Source organism: Venturia canescens, chromosome 6 (assembly GCF_019457755.1).
Source record: "Venturia canescens isolate UGA chromosome 6, ASM1945775v1, whole genome shotgun sequence".
NCBI lineage: Eukaryota > Metazoa > Arthropoda > Insecta > Hymenoptera > Ichneumonidae > Venturia > Venturia canescens.
Genome location: NC_057426.1, coordinates 16390170 through 16409669, shown reverse-complemented (window position 1 = coordinate 16409669; position 19500 = coordinate 16390170). Strand labels below are relative to the sequence as shown.

The 19500-nt window shown below is 41.2% G+C and overlaps 2 protein-coding genes across 2 annotated transcripts in view; one reads left to right on the top strand and one right to left on the bottom strand.

Annotated features, from left to right (window-relative positions):
- The window catches only part of LOC122411878 (titin homolog), a 1333995-nt gene that overhangs the window by 882023 nt on the left and 432472 nt on the right, over positions 1-19500 (bottom strand). The gene's annotated exons all lie outside the window — the stretch shown is intronic.
- Positions 16540-18676, top strand: LOC122411880 (uncharacterized). The gene is made up of 5 exons (XM_043420960.1): positions 16540-16722; positions 16834-16902; positions 17321-17684; positions 17768-17876; positions 18389-18676. Exons 2-5 carry the CDS (start codon positions 16899-16901, stop codon positions 18425-18427), a joined length of 516 nt encoding a protein of 171 aa, XP_043276895.1. The 5' UTR covers positions 16540-16722; positions 16834-16898; the 3' UTR covers positions 18428-18676.

The following is a 19500-nucleotide window of genomic DNA, read 5'->3' as shown; positions in this document are numbered from 1 at the left end:
TTTGGATTTCACTAACATCCGTTTTATTTGATAAGAATTAGCTTAGGAAGCGTTCACACGGTTTTGTAGCTATCTCAGCAAAAGTGACCGTGAGAGGCCGACCGTACTACGCTCGATCAACGCACGTTACCCGCGCGAAGTATACATAATAGCACGAAGGTAGATTTTTTTAAGTGTGCGAAGTTCAGTTTTAAAACACTCCTTCGACTTGGTACGATCTCGAGAGACGTAACCGACAATAGCCGAAGTTCAGAACGAAAAACTTGTGAATGTTTTATGAATCAGTGAAGAACAGTAATAAATTTAAGTTTTAATAAAAAAAAAACAATCGAGTGAATTTTTATTCCGAAGATAAACCCGTGGCATAACATAAAATTGGTGGCAGCTTAAAAGGATTATTCAAACCAGTGTTCGAAGACACCGACTTGAGAAAAATGAAGGGAATAGCAATGCTATTGTAAGTGGAAACCTTTTTTTTTTTTTTTTTTTTTTTTATATTTTTCTCTCGTGATCACACTACAAACGTCACACGAAAATAATAATAATAATAATAATAATAATAATAATAATAATAATAATAATAATAATAATAATAATAATAATAATAATAATAATAATAATAATAATGCTCTGCAAAATCCAACCCTACGTCCGAGATTTCTCACGTGCAGGGCGGGCAACGTGTGCTTTTGCACACGGCTAACAGGGCTCTGGTCACACACACACACACCCACACTCACACACTACACAAACATTCACACGTACACGCCTTTCGACAAACCGGGGACGTGAATGCTCGGGGACCCTATAAACGGGTCCTACCGAAAAGCGAATGTCCGGGGACTCCTATAAACGGAGTCGCCCGAAAGCGAATGAAGGGGATCCCTATAAACGGGCTCTCCCCGCGAATGGAGCCCGGTTTGTCATCACGGGCACTCACACCCACGCACACTCGACAGGGGGGAACACAGAACCCACAGGGAGAGGGGGGGGGGACCTCAGGGGCCGTGCCTTGTCCCAGCGCGGTTCGTGGAGTCGCGACCACGAGGGACCCGTAGCACGATGGGACAAACAAACATGGACATGCACAATAAAAACAATGACTTACCTCAGGTGGTAACCCCTTCTCAGGGGGAATCCACCCCGGGTTCCGATCGGGTGAAAGCCCCGGTGGCCACGGGCAGCGGCATGGATTCTGAGGGCCGCAACTTGTGCACGGAGACGAGGAGGACGAGACGAAACAACGACACGAACAAGACGTTACTTAACTTACCGAGACGAAACAGGACGGACAGCGTATCTAGCGGGAGCAGCGCGGCAAGCTATGCTTCCGCCGTAGAGAACGCGCTACTGACGACGAAACAAACAGCCACAACGACAAGCAACAAACGAGACTTGACAGAACTGCTTCGGCTTATCCACGAGACGGCGACGAAAATGGCCGAAGCAGCAAACGTTCAGAAAAACATGAACATGACTGTCAAGACGGGAATCAAGACGATCCTCGAGACCGCGGACATTGCACTGCACATGCAGTCCGAAACGGCCTCCAAGGGACGTCTTGTAGACACTAACAAGACAGTGACGGGTACAAACAACAGCGAAGAGACGCCACGCACGAAACGGAAACGTTCGTCGAACGGATCCACGCCGGAGTCCTCCCAAAAGAGGCCTCCGACGATGGGACCGCCCACAGACTGGCAGACCGTTACGAAGAAAAACAAGGACAAAACGAAAAAGAAAACGGACGCAAAGACCCGAGCTGACCGGAGTGGGCCGGCCCCCCGGAAAAGGGGACTGGCTGTTCTGGTCAAACCGGGCACGAACACGACGTACTCCGACATAGTACGCAAGATACGGACGACGATCGACCCGAAGGAGAGCCACGTGCAGGTGACGACCCTGAGGAAGACGAAGAATGGATTGTGCCTGCTGAAACTTCAAGTTGACGCAGACAAGCCTGACGGACGCGACGAATTTGGACGACAAATCCAAGACGCGATCGGGGAAGCGGGCAATGTCAGGGCTATGACCTCCAAGGTTCAACTGGAGATCATGGACCTGGACTGTGTGGCGACCCCGGACGACGTGACGGACGCGCTCAGACGAGAGACCGGACGAGACGCGGACTTTCGGGTCCACATTTTCGGTCCGAACCGCGCTGAGCAGTACATGGCGGTCTGCGAACTCGATTCGCGGGAAGCCGATGCGCTGCTTCGGCGCGGCCGGATCGGAATTGGCTGGGTACATTGCCGCGTTCGAAAACGACTGACGGTGACGAAATGTTACAGATGCCTGGGCTTCGGCCACGTTAAGGCCGAATGCAAAGGCAAAGACAGGACGAAATGCTGCCGCAAGTGCGGTGCATCCGGACACCTCGCGACGGACTGCAAGAACAAACCGGTCTGTCCACTGTGCTCCGAGGCCGGGCACAGGGACGTGGCGCACCTCGCCGGAACCGGCAGGTGTGCCGTGTTTCGGGCCGCGCTGGAGGAGTGCAGGAAGCAGGCCGGAAGACGGACAGAGTGATTCAGGGAAACCTGAACCGAAGTAGGACCGCAGACATGCTCCTACCACAGATAGCAGACGAACACGACGCGGACATCCTGATCCTGTGTGAACCATACAGGAGAAGGACGTCTCAGACGTACATTACGAACGAGACAGAGACCACAGCTATCTGGGTAAGGGGTGCCACCCAATCCCGAGTCTCTAACCGCGGTGTCGGGGACGATTACGTCTGGGCTAAAGTCGGCGCTGTCACTTACGTCAGCGTCTACTTGACACCCAACTGCACCGCGGCCGAGTTCGAGAGGAAGGTGGCACTACTAGAAGACGGTATCAGGGACCTGCCCGGGGACGTCGTCGTTGCGGGGGACCTCAACGCGAGGGCGATCGAGTGGGGAATGACGGAAACGAACAGACGTGGACGACTGCTGCTGGAGATGGCCGCAAGGCTGGACCTAGCAGTGGTCAATACGGGACATACGCCGACGTACAGACGACCAGGATTTGGAGACTCCATCCCGGACGTGACGCTGACGTCGGACGGTATCCTGTCACGGCTGAGGGGGTGGCGGGTGATCGAGGACTATACAGCCAGCGATCACCAGTACATCACCTTCGAAGTGGCAGGACGGACAGAAACGAGACGAACGAGAGCCCACCAACCCCCGCGATGGAACCTTGACAGACTGGACGGACGAAAATTTTCTGAGGAGTTGATGGCAGCACCAGCTCCGATGACGAAAATTCCCCCCGAGCTAACTGGCCGGCAAAGGGCGGAGAGACTGACAGACGAGACGGCCAAACTAATAGGCGGCTTGTGCAACAGCACAATGCCGAAACGACGACAGACACAGAAAAGACGACCACAATACTGGTGGACGGACGAGATCGCCGAATTGCGCAGGATTTGCCTGGCAAATCGGCGACGAGTGACGAGGGCTGGGGGCGGACCCGAAAGGGAAAACCTCCAGGCCATATACAAAACAGCACGGAAGACGCTGACGAAGGCAATACGGGACAGCAAGACGCGATGCTGGAGGAAGCTCTGCGAGGAGGTGAACGAGGATCCCTGGGGAACCGGTTACAAGATTGTGACCGGCAAACTAGGGGCCCGAGTTCCACCAGAACTCAAAGACGCCGAAACAGCAGGACGGATTGTTGACGGATTGTTTCCGACGCACCCGATACGGACGAACGTGACGGACGACGCTGACGTGCCGGCGCCCCCCGTCTTTGTCGCTGAGGAGCTCACCAGAGCAACGAAGGCGATGAAGACTGGTAAGGCGCCGGGACCAGACGGAGTACCGGCTGAGATCCTCCGGCTCGTGGCTCGCCTACGGCCGGAGATACTTCTCGACCTGTACAATACGTGCTTGACGACAGGAACGTTCAGCGATCGGTGGAAAGAGGCGAGGCTCGTCCTTATCCCGAAAGGTAAGGGCGACCCTAACACGCCCTCGGCCTACCGACCGTTGAGTTTACTTGACACGACAGGTAAACTCTACGAACAATTACTGAGACCGAGACTGACGGACGCGATGCAGGACGGAGGGGGTCTCTCCGACCTGCAGTTCGGTTTCAGGAGGGGTCGATCGACGATTGGAGCAATCCAAAAGGTGGTCGACTCTTTCCTGGAACTGGACAGACACTGCCACGCAGCCCGACCTATCGTGCTGCTGGCGACACTGGACATCAGGAATGCTTTCAACTCGGCCAGGTGGGTGGATATCTTGGAGGCGCTGAAAAGCAACTTCGGGATCCCATCTTACTTGGCTCGGGTTGTGGAGGATTACCTGAAAAACAGACGTATAACGTACGAAACGATCGAAGGACAGGTAACGAGACAGGTCACCGCTGGGGTTGCCCAGGGGTCGATACTGGGACCTGACTTCTGGAATGGCTTATACGACAGCTTGCTTCGGCTGGAGATGCCGCTCGGAGTGATCCTCGTCGCCTACGCTGATGACGTAGCGGCGGTGATTACAGAGCGCTCTCCGGAACTAGCACAGCTGAAGTTGAACCAGACCATGAGACGAGTTGGACGTTGGATGACAGACCACGGACTGCAACTCGCAACGGAGAAGACGGAACTGACGCTCCTTACGAGAAAACGCATACAGACGATACTGCCCATGAGAGTGGGGGCACACGAGACGGAGACCAAGGGGGAAGTCAAGTACCTTGGGGTAACCCTTGATACGAAGATGACCTTCTGGCCTCACATACGGAAGACGGCCCAGAGGGCGGCAGAGAGGATAGCATCCTTGAGCCGCCTGATGGCCAACACGACGGGACCGAGACCGGGGAAACGGCGACTGTTAATGGCGACAGCTCACTCGATCCTCCTGTACGGTGCGGAGATCTGGGCAGACTCCCTGCAGACAAAGAAGTACTGCAAGACGATGACGATGGTACAGCGACAAGGAGCGCTGCGAATCGCTTGCTCCTACCGAACAGTCTCTGCACAAGCTGTTCTGGTGGTGGCGGGCGTAATTCCCGTGGATCTCCTTGCGTTTGAGCGTAAGAGGATCTACGGGAGCAGCGCAGACATAGGACGGAAGAACGCGGCAATTGCCGAGCGCGAAAGGACGATAGACACATGGCAAGGACGGTGGACAAACGGAAACGATGGTAACTGGACGAGACGACTTATACGGGACCTGAGGCCGTGGCTCGGAAGGAAGTTCGGGGACGTGAATTTTTACGTTACCCAGCTCTTGACGGGGCACGGTTACTTCCGACGGTACCTCCACAGAATGAACAGAGTACGGACACCAGACTGTAAGTACTGTGGACATGAACGAGACGACGCGGAACACACGTTTTTCGTGTGTGACCGCTGGACGAGACAGAGACAAGAACTGGAAATAACAGTTGGCAGTATTACCCCGGAGAATATCGTCGGGGTAATGCTGCACGAACCCGACTGGTGGTGCTTAGTCGCCACCTACGCGGAAACGATACTGCGACGCAAGAACGCGGACGGCTGCTTGACGGATGACTGAGCAGACGGAGTGACGCGACGTGACGATAACGGTGGGACAGAACGGACGAACGAACACAGACAGAACCCCCAGTCAGAAGTAATATCAACATAGTCCCTGGCTGGGGGGAAGGACAACAAGGAGGTGGCGGTTTTAGTGGGTAGGCCTATTTTTTTGGGAGTCCCACATACCCATGTAGTCCGTAAGACTACATGGAATCCGTAAAAAGGATTTCCGCAACTCCTTGGTAAAAAATAATAATAATAATAATAATAATAATAATAATAATAATAATAATAATAATAATAATAATAATAATAATAATAATAATAATAATAATAATAATAATAATAATAATAATAATAATAATAATAATAATAATAATAATAAAAGGGATAAAAATGGCCGAAGAAATAGCCGAATTTAATGCTGCCTTAACGGCAATGAGGAATGAAATCGAAAATTTAAACATAAAAATAGAAGAATTAAGCGGCAGTAGCGGAGCAGAATCAAATGGAGAGCCTAATGAGGGCCAGGCACCAGAAATAAATCGGTCAGTGTCGACTGTCAAACAACTCAAAGAAAGTTTAGAATTTATAACAGAATTCGAAGGAAACAATATCTCAGTGGAAACATTTATTTTCGAAGTGAAGTCACTTCTGGAAGAAACTCCAGAAATTCAAAAAAAAATGTTTGTCCGGTTGGTAATTTCAAAAAAAATTATTAAAGGTGCACGAAAAGCAATCGACGGTCACGATATTCGAACGGCGGAAGATTTATTTCAAGTACTTCGTACTAATTTTGGGGAGAGCAAGTCATACGAGATAACTCTGCTGGAAAGAAGTCAGTGTCAACAGAACAACGACAATGTGAACTCGTACAGTAAAAAATTCACAGAACATCATTTAAATGTGAAACGGGCAGTGACGAATGATCAAAGCTTGGATCCGAACCATCGACATGTTATACTCCAAAATGAAGAAAAACAAGGGCTGGTACAATTTATTCGAGGACTTCGGCCGAACATTAAATTGTTTGTCAAAGCAGGGAAACCAGCAACGATAAAAGAGGCACAAAATCTTGCTCTGGAGACCGAAAAGGAAGAAGAAATGTCCAGGATATTGTTTAAAAAAACTGGCAATGATAATTCAGGAAATTCAAAGAAATTTAACAATCCTCAAAATTTTGAAAAAAAAAATCAAAACGCTCCATCAGAACCGACTCGAAGATTTCCGTGCCATGGATGTGGCAATATCGGTCATTTTATTAAGGACTGTCCCAGGAGAAACAACGTGTCAACGCAAAATTTTCCCTCGCGTCAAGCACCGAGCGTCCCATCGAATCGCATCGCATTCACCAAATGTCAAGAAAATGGGAGAATCCTGGAGCAGCCTTCGTCCTCGGAATACACAGCGCCTATGGAACCCGAGAACACTCCTTCCTGGCAGACACAGGAGCAGCAGTGAACGTAATAAAAAAGGAAAGCACATCCGGACTACCGGTAAGGAAAACTCTTGCTTCAATTACAGGAATAAATAACACTCCCGTAATTTGTAATCAAGAATGCAAAATTTCGATCGGCAATGTTGATCACATATTCTTAGTAGTCCCGAACGATTTCCCCCTTGAAGAAGATGGAATCGCTGGTCAACCTTTTTTAACACAAGAAGATGCAATTATCTGTATGAAAGAACGTACAATAATTTTCAATAGAATGCGCTCGGAATCGAAGCTTTTTAAACTGAACAACTCATCTCCAAATAATTATTCTCCGTCTCGAAGCCAATTATTAAGAGAAAATACTCGAATCCAACACATTTTGAATGAAAAAGATCGCGATAATATTTGGGAGATCATTGACGCATTTCAAGACGTCTTTTACTTACCGGGTGACCCGCTACCGTGCACAAATTTAGCTGAACATGCAATAGAAACTAGCGATAACATTCCGGTGAATGTTAAACAATATCGGCATCCGCCGGCTCAACATGAAGAAATCTTGAGACAAGTAGAAGAAATGAAAGAAAAGGGAATTATTCAAGAATCGAATTCACCATACAACTCACCATTATGGGTAGTTCCAAAAAAAATAGACGCGTCCGGAAAGCAAAAATGGAGAGTAGTTGTAGACTTTAGAAGAGTCAACGAAAAAACTTTACAGGATGCTTATCCGTTACCAAATATCGAAGAAATACTGGATCAGTTGGGTAACGCCCGATATTTTTCAGCATTCGATTTGGCTAACGGGTTCCATCAAATTCCAATGAAAGAACAAGATAGGAAAAAGACTGCATTTAGCACACCTCATGGTCATTTTGAATATTTGAGAATGCCTTTCGGCTTGACAAATGCTCCTGCAACGTTTCAGAGAATGATTGACAACGCCCTGAGAGGATTGATTGGTAGAATTTGCTTCGTCTACTTGGATGATATCGTTATCTACGGAAAAACTTTGGAAGAACACAATGAAAAATTGCGCATATTTTTTGAAAGAATGCGAGAAACGAATTTAAAACTTCAACCCGACAAGTGCGAGTATTTGCAGCCTGAATTGCAATATTTAGGCCATATCATTACCGAAGAAGGAGTAAAGCCAAACCCTGAAAAATGCAAGAGCGTTTTAGAATTCCCACAGCCAAAGAACGTTAAGAATGTCCGTCAATTCCTAGGACTTACAGGTTACTACCGAAAGTTTATTAAAGATTACAGCAAAAAAACGAAACCATTAACGCAACTATTGCAGAAAGATGTCAAATTTCAATGGGGTATGGAACAGGAAAAATCTTTTGTCACTTTAAAAAGGGAATTATGTGAAGAACCGATTTTGGCATATCCTGACTTTTCGCGGAATTTTACGTTAACTACAGATGCTTCGGATATTGCTTTGGGAGGAATTTTGTCTCAGGAAAAGAATGGTAAGGAACATCCTATTGCTTATACCAGTCGTGTTCTGAATAGAGCGGAACGAAATTATTCAACGACAGAAAAAGAACTCCTAGCAATCGTGTGGTGTGTCAAACATTTTCGACCATATCTTTACGGCCGAAAATTTAATATTATCACCGACCATCGCTCATTAACTTGGTTAATGAATCATAAAGATCCTCATTCACGACTTGCAAGATGGCGAATCGCTTTACAGGATTACGAATACAGGATCGATTACAAGAAAGGCTCACTAAATACAAATGCTGATGCATTATCCAGAAATCCCGTTCTAGTCTATCGTCGCTTGAACGCAGATGATTTAATAGAAGAAGAAGATCACGAAGAGCCAGTACCAGAAGAGGAGACTAGAAAAAGAAAACGAAGGAACGAGCCAGAATCGTGTCGGAAAAGGATGTGTTACCCCAACGAAAACGAAGAGGAATCAGAACAGCAAGTAGAAGAAACACCGACGGAAGATCATCGTTACGAAAATGCCGCGCACCAAGATGATCTACACGAAGAACACCCATTCGAGGAATTGGAAGAAATCGAACAGCCAATGATAAAACTAGGGAAGAAAATATTCTTGACGAACTCTCCAATACCCGAGGGTAGTATAGATGTTTCGTTTATCAGGAAAGACGATGAGGACGAGGATGCACAGAATTTTGAAGTCTACTCCGAGGAGGGCGACCGAGAATTTCATGTGGTAATTGGTATAAATCGAAGAATGACAAGCGATGAACTGTTGAGGCAGATCAGAGAATTGTGCTACGTTGCAGTTGCCGAAGAATGGGAAGAAATTCATGTTGATCATGAGAGTTGTATCCGGTTGACGAGTCTTTCGAGAAAAGAAATTGATAAGCAATGGCGAGAAATCTTCAATCCTGGAGAATGTGTCGTGTATCTTCACGACAAAGAACGAATGATCCCTCGAGTAGAGGATATCCAGAAAATACTCAAAGAAAACCATAACAGTCCAATAGGAGGCCATGGCGGAGTCAAGAAAACATATTATCGGATATCACAAAATTTCTTTTGGAAAACTTTGAGAAGAGATGTAGAAAAATTTGTGAAAAATTGTGTGATTTGTCAGAGAAATAAAGCCAATCGACATCCGACTAAAATGCCTATGGTAATCACGGATACACCGCAAAAGTTCAACGACAAGATCGCTATGGATATCTGCGGACCCTTACCATTAACCGCTCGTCGGAATAAATATGTTTTGACTATACAAGATTATTTGACAAAATATTTCGTTGCACTTGCATTGAAAGATATTACAGCTCATTCGGTTATTGAAGCATTCCTGAAAGGATATGTCAGATACTTTGGACCACCACGAACAATCCTGACAGACAGAGGAACGAATTTTACCAGCGACTTAATGAAGAATTTTACAAAAATGTTAGGGATTAAGCACATCACGACGACCAGCTTTCATCCAGAAAGCAATGGTAGCTTGGAGAGAAGTCATCAAGTATTGAAAGATTATCTTCGCCATTTTACAAACAAAAACGCTGATGATTGGGACGAACGAATTCATTTGGCGAATTTGTATTATAACACATCAAAACACGAGAGTACGGGTTTCACGCCGTATAAGTTATCTTTCGGTATTGATCCACGGAATATCTCGTCACTCATGAGAGTTAACACAACATATCCTGAATATTTGGAGAACCTACAAACGAAAATCTCTACAACGCTGGAAGAGAGCAAACGAATAATCACCGATAGTAAAAGACGAACAAAAGAACGATACGATCGAATGATCAATCCACAGGATTTTCATCCTGGAGATTTAATCTGGTTGAGAAAAGAAAGTACGGCAAACGACAAGACGAATGCGTTGAATGTTCCATTCGAGGGACCCTACGAAATAGTTGAAAAAGTTTCAGATGTTAATTACAAAATCCGTAAAAACAGAAAAGAAGTAATTGTTCATGCAAATAGAATGAAATATGCTAATGTGAATTTGTTTCAGAACCATACTGATTGAAATATTGAGGACCGATGCCAGAAATTATGAGGAAACAGAATTTTTGACGTTACCGAATTTGCACATGGAATATTTGGGAAATACAAGATTCTTTCATGAGACCTACAACGTGATTTCATACTATAATTTGGACGAACTCACTTGGGAGGAGAGCGAAATCACTAAAGGATTGAATTTCGTGGAAAATCTGTGTTCTCAAAATTGCACAGAAAAGAGATTGATTCAACGGCTACGTGAACAATTAAACATCATCCGTAACGATAAGTACACACTGTTTTCAACCATCGGCGTACCAACCCTTTATCGAAATAAACGTGGTTTGTTTGACTTTGTGGGAAAAATAAGCCAAATTTTATTCGGAACTATGAGTGCAGATGACGCGGAGTATTATAACAAAGAAATAGATGCAGTCCATAATGATAACAAACGAATCGGGGAATTATTCAGAAATCAGACTCACATAATTCAACTCTTTCTTCAAAAAAGTGAAGGGCTTTTTCGTAAATACAATGATACATTCAATAAAATCAATCTAAATTTCCAGAATCTTGGTAATGAATTAAATGAATTGATAAAAAGAGACGAGGTATTAGCAAAGGATTCTTTGTTAACAGAAGTGTGTTTGGAAATTGAATTAGCATTGATAGGACTAGATAGAAATGTGAGGATTTTAATAGAATCAATCATGTTTGCAAAAACTGGTCAGACAAACCCTCAACTATTATCGCCAGAATTATTAATGAGTGCTATTAAATTAATAAAAGAGGAAAAGGGAAGCGATCAGATGCCCATCCCCGTTCATGATGGCAACTATTTCGAATATTTGGAAGTCAGTGATGTGGCTATTAGTGTCATAGGATACCGTTTTGTGTATGTTACAAAAATACCAATTCTTGAAGTCGAAAATTACAAAGCATTCAGAGTGATTCCAGCTCCGAAATTGATTGGGAACAACTTAATTGCATACATCTCGAATCCACACGATTATATTATTACTAATGATGAAAAATTATTGTACACCCCGAGCGACGAACGTTTTTTAGACACCTGTAAGGTGCACCAATTTCGATATTTTTGCAAAAGGATAAACCCGAAATATTATATGAAAGCACACGACACTTGTCTGAGTAAAATAGTAAACGAACCTCTAAAGTTGAACAAAAACGACTGTACTATTAAAATAGTCCACGTAACTCACACGATGTGGGTTCAATTTAAGAGTAATAATAAATGGCTATACACTGCACCAAAACCGGAATCCATTCGCATAATGTGTAAAGAGAACGTAGAAGAAAAAATGATAAACGGCACTAAAATTCTTTGGATAGAACCAGGATGCAGTGCAGTAACCAATGATGCTATACTAAATTCACACATCGAAAAGGAATACGAGCAAAATAAGGCATTTACTCCCCTCATCACTTATAATTTTAGCGATCACTTCCAAGTATTAGAGAAATCATTTTTTAACCTTAGTCTTGTTAGAATTCATACAATTGAAACACCAGATGTGAAAACAGGTGACCTCACCAAATACGGAACTAAATTGAGTGACCTTAGCAAAGAAATAGACGAAATTGGAAGTCATCAAAGAACTAAATCTTTTCAAGAAAATTTAATAACATGGTTTTGGTACATCTTATATGGGGTGGCTACGGTACTAATAATTTATCTAACTTTTAAGTTAAGAATCGTAAAAATCTTGAAATGTCTATTAAACAAGGTATCCAATCTGTGTACTTCATTGTCAAATTACTTCTTGGATCAACAGACTGAACGTAATGCTTTTCGAAATGACATTTTTATGGAATCAATACCAGAAGTCAACTCAGTCTCAAGTCTAGAAACGTTGCCAAATAGACCTGTCAAAATTAAACATTCTTCTCAAACAACAAGGGGAAATTTAAGACATTCCAATTTGCGCATTTCAGAATTTTGCGATCATAATTAAGACAACTAGAAATTAAAAGAGAAATCCCTTATTATAAAATTGTAAGTGGGATTTCTCATCTATGGGTGGAGGTGTTATGCCGGAGGTATTTGGATTTCACTAACATCCGTTTTATTTGATAAGAATTAGCTTAGGAAGCGTTCACACGGTTTTGTAGCTATCTCAGCAAAAGTGACCGTGAGAGGCCGACCGTACTACGCTCGATCAACGCACGTTACCCGCGCGAAGTATACATAATAGCACGAAGGTAGATTTTTTTAAGTGTGCGAAGTTCAGTTTTAAAACACTCCTTCGACTTGGTACGATCTCGAGAGACGTAACCGACAATAGCCGAAGTTCAGAACGAAAAACTTGTGAATGTTTTATGAATCAGTGAAGAACAGTAATAAATTTAAGTTTTAATAAAAAAAAAACAATCGAGTGAATTTTTATTCCGAAGATAAACCCGTGGCATAACAAGGTATATATTGGTATTATGGCACCAGAAAAAAAATATATCGGTATATAAAATGTATTATGGCACCAGATTTGTCACTAGATATAAAACAAATAAACATCAAAAATGTGTGCGAAAATTCGACCCATTTTTTGATGCAATTAAAAAATAAATAATTAATATCTCTTCAACGCGTCAAGCTACAGAGTTCGAAGAGGTCGCAATCGAAAGAAAAAAAATAATAAAAAATATGTCAACGTATAATATTCTCCGAAATGATATAGTTAATTAATTATTGAAGAAACAAATTTTGAAAATTTTCGAAAACAATTGGAAACGCTATCGCTCCGGTAAAGAGTCTCTGGCAGCAACTCGTCATATCTTATAAATGTACTTGTCTCAGAGTCGCTGCCGCGACTCTAGATTTCCGGCTTATAACGTTAGTGAAAAGAAAGGAAAAGAGAAAAGATAGATCAAATTCAAGACACAACGAATACAACAGAATTGGCCATTTTTAAATGTCGTTTTTGCATTCTGAATCTAGACATTTTCGTGTCATCCAAAACATGCCCCCAATGAAATATATTTCCAAAGTTTGCAAGTGGCCGCGGAGATCCAATTATCTACAGTTTGATAGTTGCAGAAAAAAGGCACCCGGAAACATTTATTATGTAAGAATTCAAAGAAGTAAAAAAAACTGAGCGTACTTGATTCAACAGAGCAACGGAATTCAAAGACGTTTAAGGTACCTGCATTGCTTGTGGAGGAAAACAATTTCATTTCAGGATAATTTAGAAATAAATTAGGAAATTCAGAAATTTAGCATAGAATTTAGAAAAAGGAAAATTAAGATAATTAGTAAAGCTGAAAACTTTTATAATGAATTTTTGAAATTACATGTTACGGTTGGAGTAAAAAATTTAAATAATTGGCACACATGCTGCGACACAAAAATATCAAAGTTTGAAGGTATTCGCTCCATACCGCAGTAATACAAACTTTAATACTATTTGAAAAGAAATACTTTAAAACTTGCTGAACAAAGTTCCATTACATATTACCATAATCAAAGATAGGGGGTGATACTTAGCACATATACTCATCCACAGAAATTTCCAAGTTCGCAGGTATCTGCTGCGATTCAATGTATCTGCGCAATGAGTTTGGAAGACAGCAATTTCAAATCCATCCATAAATGAGCAACTGAGGACTTTTGTAATGAATTTTTCACTTGATATTTATGTTACGGTGCGAGTCAAAACATAAAATGAATGGCACAGTATATAAATTTTATAGTTTGCAGATTTTTGCTGTATTTCAATGATCCAAATCTATAGTATTAGAGTGGAAAGTTGTTAGAAGTCATAATGTTACATTAAAATGACATAGCGCACATAGAATTCAGAAATTCTGTAGGTTTCCATGATGTTGGCAGGTATTATACTTAATCGCATCGAAAACTGAGCAACTGTACACTTATCGTAATGAATGTTTTCACCAATAATTCCATATTTGCAGTTTGCAGAATAGGAATACTCAACATACACGTCATTTCATAAGTATTGTTGTCAATATTTGTGTTTGCCTACCGCATTCCGAAGATTCAACTTTTCATATTATCAGCAAAAAAAGCATCCAAAGACTTTTTGGAACAAGTTTCAAAATTTATTACTCGACAGACCAGGTGGAAAAAGAATAACTACACTTATATCAAGACCAGAAACTGTTTTGAGAATCTGTTGTACAAAATGTGCGATTGATGATCATAATTGGAAACCTCTTGAATCACGTTACCACAATCAGCATGAAGAAATAGTAGAAAATCATAGGACACATATTAGGCAACCAATTAATAATATGCATCGATCCGCTGCAAACCGATGGAGTCAAAACAAGGATCGGAAAGAGCAGGGTCATAGTTAAAAAGAAACAAGACAGCGCAATTGAAAGAGAACAGAAATCAAAATTGTTTCATGTATCTGTGCATTAGTTTCTGAAGACAGTAATTTCAGATCTATTCAGAAATAAGTAGGTGAAGACTTTAGTAATGAATATCTTCGTTAATATATTCCAGTCGGAACCAAAAAGTTAAAAGATTGGCATACCTGCTATTTCACAGAAATATCAAAGTTCATAGGTACTTGCTACGTACCAGTTATACAGACTTTGGTGCTATAGGGAAAAACACTTCAAAATTACATGAACCACATTTTTGAAACTTATTATGACACATTCAAAAAAAAAGTGACAGATACGATGCATGTTGAAGCAAGCAAAATGCTGTAATTTAGTATGTCTCCATGGTTATCCGCAGACATAATATTTGATCACATCCAAAAATGATCAGGTGTAGACTTACAGACATGAATTTTTCAACCCACAATGCCAATCGCAAACATGGTGAAAGGAGGTGGAAAAAAGGGACCGGTGAACACAGCCAAACTAAATGAAAGAAATTATGACAACAATACATTGAATTACTTCACCAAAGTTTTTTGAAATTTATTTGAATTCGTTTACACACAACCATCCACCTCTTTAATGTAATTACACAACATAGAATTTCTGTTTGGAAAGAACGTTTTAGAGGTTATAATGAACGAACGTTTTTTTTCTCATTGTTATTATTATTATTATTCAACACTAATTAGTCACGTCATTAATAATATCGATTCCTTCCACTTTTCAATAACCACTTTTATTTTTCTACACTCTGCACGCAACAGCACTCCGGCGGTCATAACCTCAAACGTCAACATGACGCGAAATCTCGCAAATTTGCTATCTATGTATATATTACGATATCGAAATAGAACAGATAATTCTTAATTTTCACGACACACATTATTCACGTTTTCACTTCTCAACATTTTACTCACTCTCAGTACACTGTATGAGATCAATTAATCCACTTTTGAGGTTTTATTTATTATAGATATTATTGTCGCGAATTGGGCTCGAAACTTATTGAAACTTCTTTTATGAAAAAAATAAAATTGATTATATCCACTGCTATTTCCAATAATGTTTTATTTATTTAAACGAAATTTGCAAATCTTGCACCGTTGATCCACGGGGCTACGATCGCAATCACTTTATAATAACATAACAGACGATAACAGACGGTATACAAGAAAACATTGAGGACTATCAGAAACTTTCTCATCGGCGATTGGTCGAGACGGATAGATTCTCACCGGTGATTGGTTATGATGGGCATCAAGAAGCCCTTGTATGTATCGGTCTGAACCCATATACGGATACGTCAGCTGCGTAAATGTGTTGGTACTTTTTGCATAATCTTGAGCCCGTGCAAAGTTTTTTCTCAGCAATTACGCCACCGATCATGCTGATTTTGGGCGCAATCGAAAGAGAATTTCTTAATTAGCTGAAAGTTCAATTTTCAAATTGCGACATAACTCCTGAGCTTCGCAATTCAAGAAAATGACATGTCGATTTTACCCCCACCACCGCGAATCGTTTTATTCAGAGATAATATAGTCTCGGCGAGAGCCTCGGGCCAGCAGACGACAGGGCTGTCAATGTACTTGTCCCGAGACTCTGCCGAGTCTCTTGATCTAATATCCAAAAAGAAAACATAAAAAGCCTGTCTCTGAGTTATTTTTTTATTCGGAGTGGCTACTCGTCCGGCTAGTCGGACGAATTGTTATTCGTCCGACTAATTATATATAATTATACAGCTGAGCGTTTTCAATGTTTCTTGAAATATGGGGCGCTGCGTTCGACGAATTTTCGTTACGCATGCGCACAATTTAACCGTTTTCTAAACTACGCCGATCACGCATATTTGCGCCTAAAAGCAAGCTGTTCCCGGTTCGACGTGATATTTTTGTGTTTTAATTATTTATCAAAGTGCGTCGGATTGGGTTGCGATTTGTTATTTTAATAGGTGAGTTTTTTTTTTTTTTTAATTATCTGTAATTGAAATGGTAAAATTTGTATGATTTTCTGTTTTGGTTGTTTGATTCAGTTATAACCTTAAATTTTTCACGTGTTACAGTATTTAGTTGTCCAAATAACAATCAGAAGTCAGCGATTGATTGGGAATTGGGAGGATTCGCAGCGATGTGTAAGTTTTATATAATTTTTTTATCATCCAGAATTTATTCAAGTTTTTTTTTGGTAAGATGTGAGGTGGTAGTATTGAGTGGTGGATAACGCTAGGCAGCTAAATTCTTGGATACTTACGAATATCTATTAGAAAAAAAATGAGAAAATGCGTCTTGCAGTGATGATGTTTCTACTCTTTTCAATATATTCTCGTTTGAAAATCAAGCTATTCGGTGTTAACTATTGTTTGGTGTTATCCGTCTCTCTCTTACATTTATTGCATTCTGATAATATTAATATACAGTGCTTTTCAATTATAGCGGAGTTGGATATAGAGTTCAACACAGTATCGCTCTGTGTCCGACACAGCTGTAATTGAATAACATTGATAGTCAACACGTTTAAAGAATTTCCATATGGATTATTTCAATTTTTAGTGTCATCATTGGGTTCTGACGACAGCTCTAATCAGTTCGAAGAGGTGGAATCATGTTCTGAGTTAAGCGACGTAGATTTAGAGCGACCATCAACGAGTAAAAAAAAAACATTACACTCCGTCATGCCGCTGAGTGTTGGGGTTGAGTTTGCTTCCTACGCTGAACTTGAACAATCGGTTTTGGCTTACGAAAAGAAAAATTTTTGTATTTTCTACAAACGTGACTGTTCAACTATCGATCAGTGCAGAAAGAGAGGTATTTCAAGACTGCTCAATGCTGATTTGAAATACTATCGGTTAAGATATAGTTGTATACACGGAGGAAAAAATTTTAAATCGTTGACGAGAGGCATCCGGAAATCTTCGTAAGTTTTGATAGTTGTTAATCTCAGATCTTATTTTTGTGGCTATAACTTATATATATTCATTTAAAAATTTGATTTACCAGGACATTTCAAAAACAATGCCCGGCTATGATGTTCTTCATTTGCAGCAGTGATGGGAAGAAACTAGTTCTGCGAAAAATGGTTGATAAGCATAATCACATCTGTTCAAAGGTATTTGGAGATTTTTAGTGTTTATCAAATAATTCGGTTGTTTTGAAACTTTTATAGGGAAAATTTTAGAACGCTTTGTGTTTTGTGCGTGTTTTTGCTAGTCGGCTACTGGTACACAAAAATGATAACTAGAATCGAAAAAATTTATTTGTTCAACTATATTGCTACATATTTCACACATTTTTTTTTTAGAAACTGTATGATTTTTTGCCTCGAGTTCGAGCCATGACAGCAAACGAAAAGAGTCAAGTCAAAAATTTGTTGGCTCTCGGTGCAAATAAAAAGTTAATTGCACAAAAAGCTTTTTCAAAATCCAAAAAACAAATTTTGCTTAAAGATTTGTCTAATGTCATGTCACGAAAAAGCGGCCAAAACAATTTGAAAAATACAATCGAAAAACTGGAGAAAGAGTTTGGTATGTATAAGCATAGTTTAGTTAATTTTTGCAATGGATATATTTTATGGATTGATGTTTGAAAATGTTTACGTGTGAATGTTTGATTTTATTGTAGGAGCTGAATGTCATGTACTCGAAGAAAATCGAGAAATGAAGGGTCTTTTTTTTGCAACAACTGAAATGAAACAATCGATGTTGGCATACCCTGAATTTGTGGGTATTGACGGAACATTTAAGCTGCTTGATATACGAGCTCCGGTTTATCTGATGGTTGTAGAGGATTCAGAAGGAAATACCGAGATTGTTGCTGTATGCATTCTTATGAATGAAGACGCAGAAAGTATGATTTGGTTTCTTCGAACTTTTAAAGAAGTTCATCCATCGTGGTCAAGTACTAAATGTATCATGGCGGATAAAGATTTACTCGAGAGAAGAATTATCAAAGAAGTATTTCCTTCTGCCAACGTTTTGATTTGTATTTTCCACGCTCAAAGGACGTTCAATAGGGAAGTTAGTTGTGAGAAGTTGCCCATTACACCCGAACAACGGGATACGGCAAAAGATCTCTTTCGGAAAATGCTTTATTCTTCAACTGAAACGGAATACATGCGTTACTATGAAGAAAGCAAGAAGTTGCCATCAGCAATTTTAAACTATTTTAACAAAAATTGGCACGATATTCGAAACGAATGGACCTTGAGCATTAATTTCATGCAGAGCACATTTTTGAACACAACGAATAATAGAATCGAATCGTTGAACGCAAAGATTAAAAGTGTGGTTAAATTGTACAGCACTTTGGAAGAATTTATCGGAAGCTTCTTCGCTTTAGTCGCTTGTTTAAATTCTGAACGCGATTTCAAGGCCGCATATACTTACCAAAAGTCGTTGGTTATACCGTATGAAAAGAATTCCGCAGAATGGTCTTACTGTCAGTATCTTACACGATATGCATTCGATTTCGTCAGTGCGGAATTGAAATGTTATAGACGCGGAAAGCTTACTTATACCGAACGGGATGATGACCATTTCGAATTTCGATTGGCAGGTTCAACGATTAATTGCGTCTGAAAAGTCATGCGAATGTCCTTCATTTATGTCAATGGCGTTGCCGTGCCGGTTACTATCAATCCATTATCGATCTCTGCATTATGTTCAATTATTACTGAAAGTGTTCTTCATTTTTCTGTTTTTTTCTTCTAGCCATGTGTTCGTTGTTAAAAATCT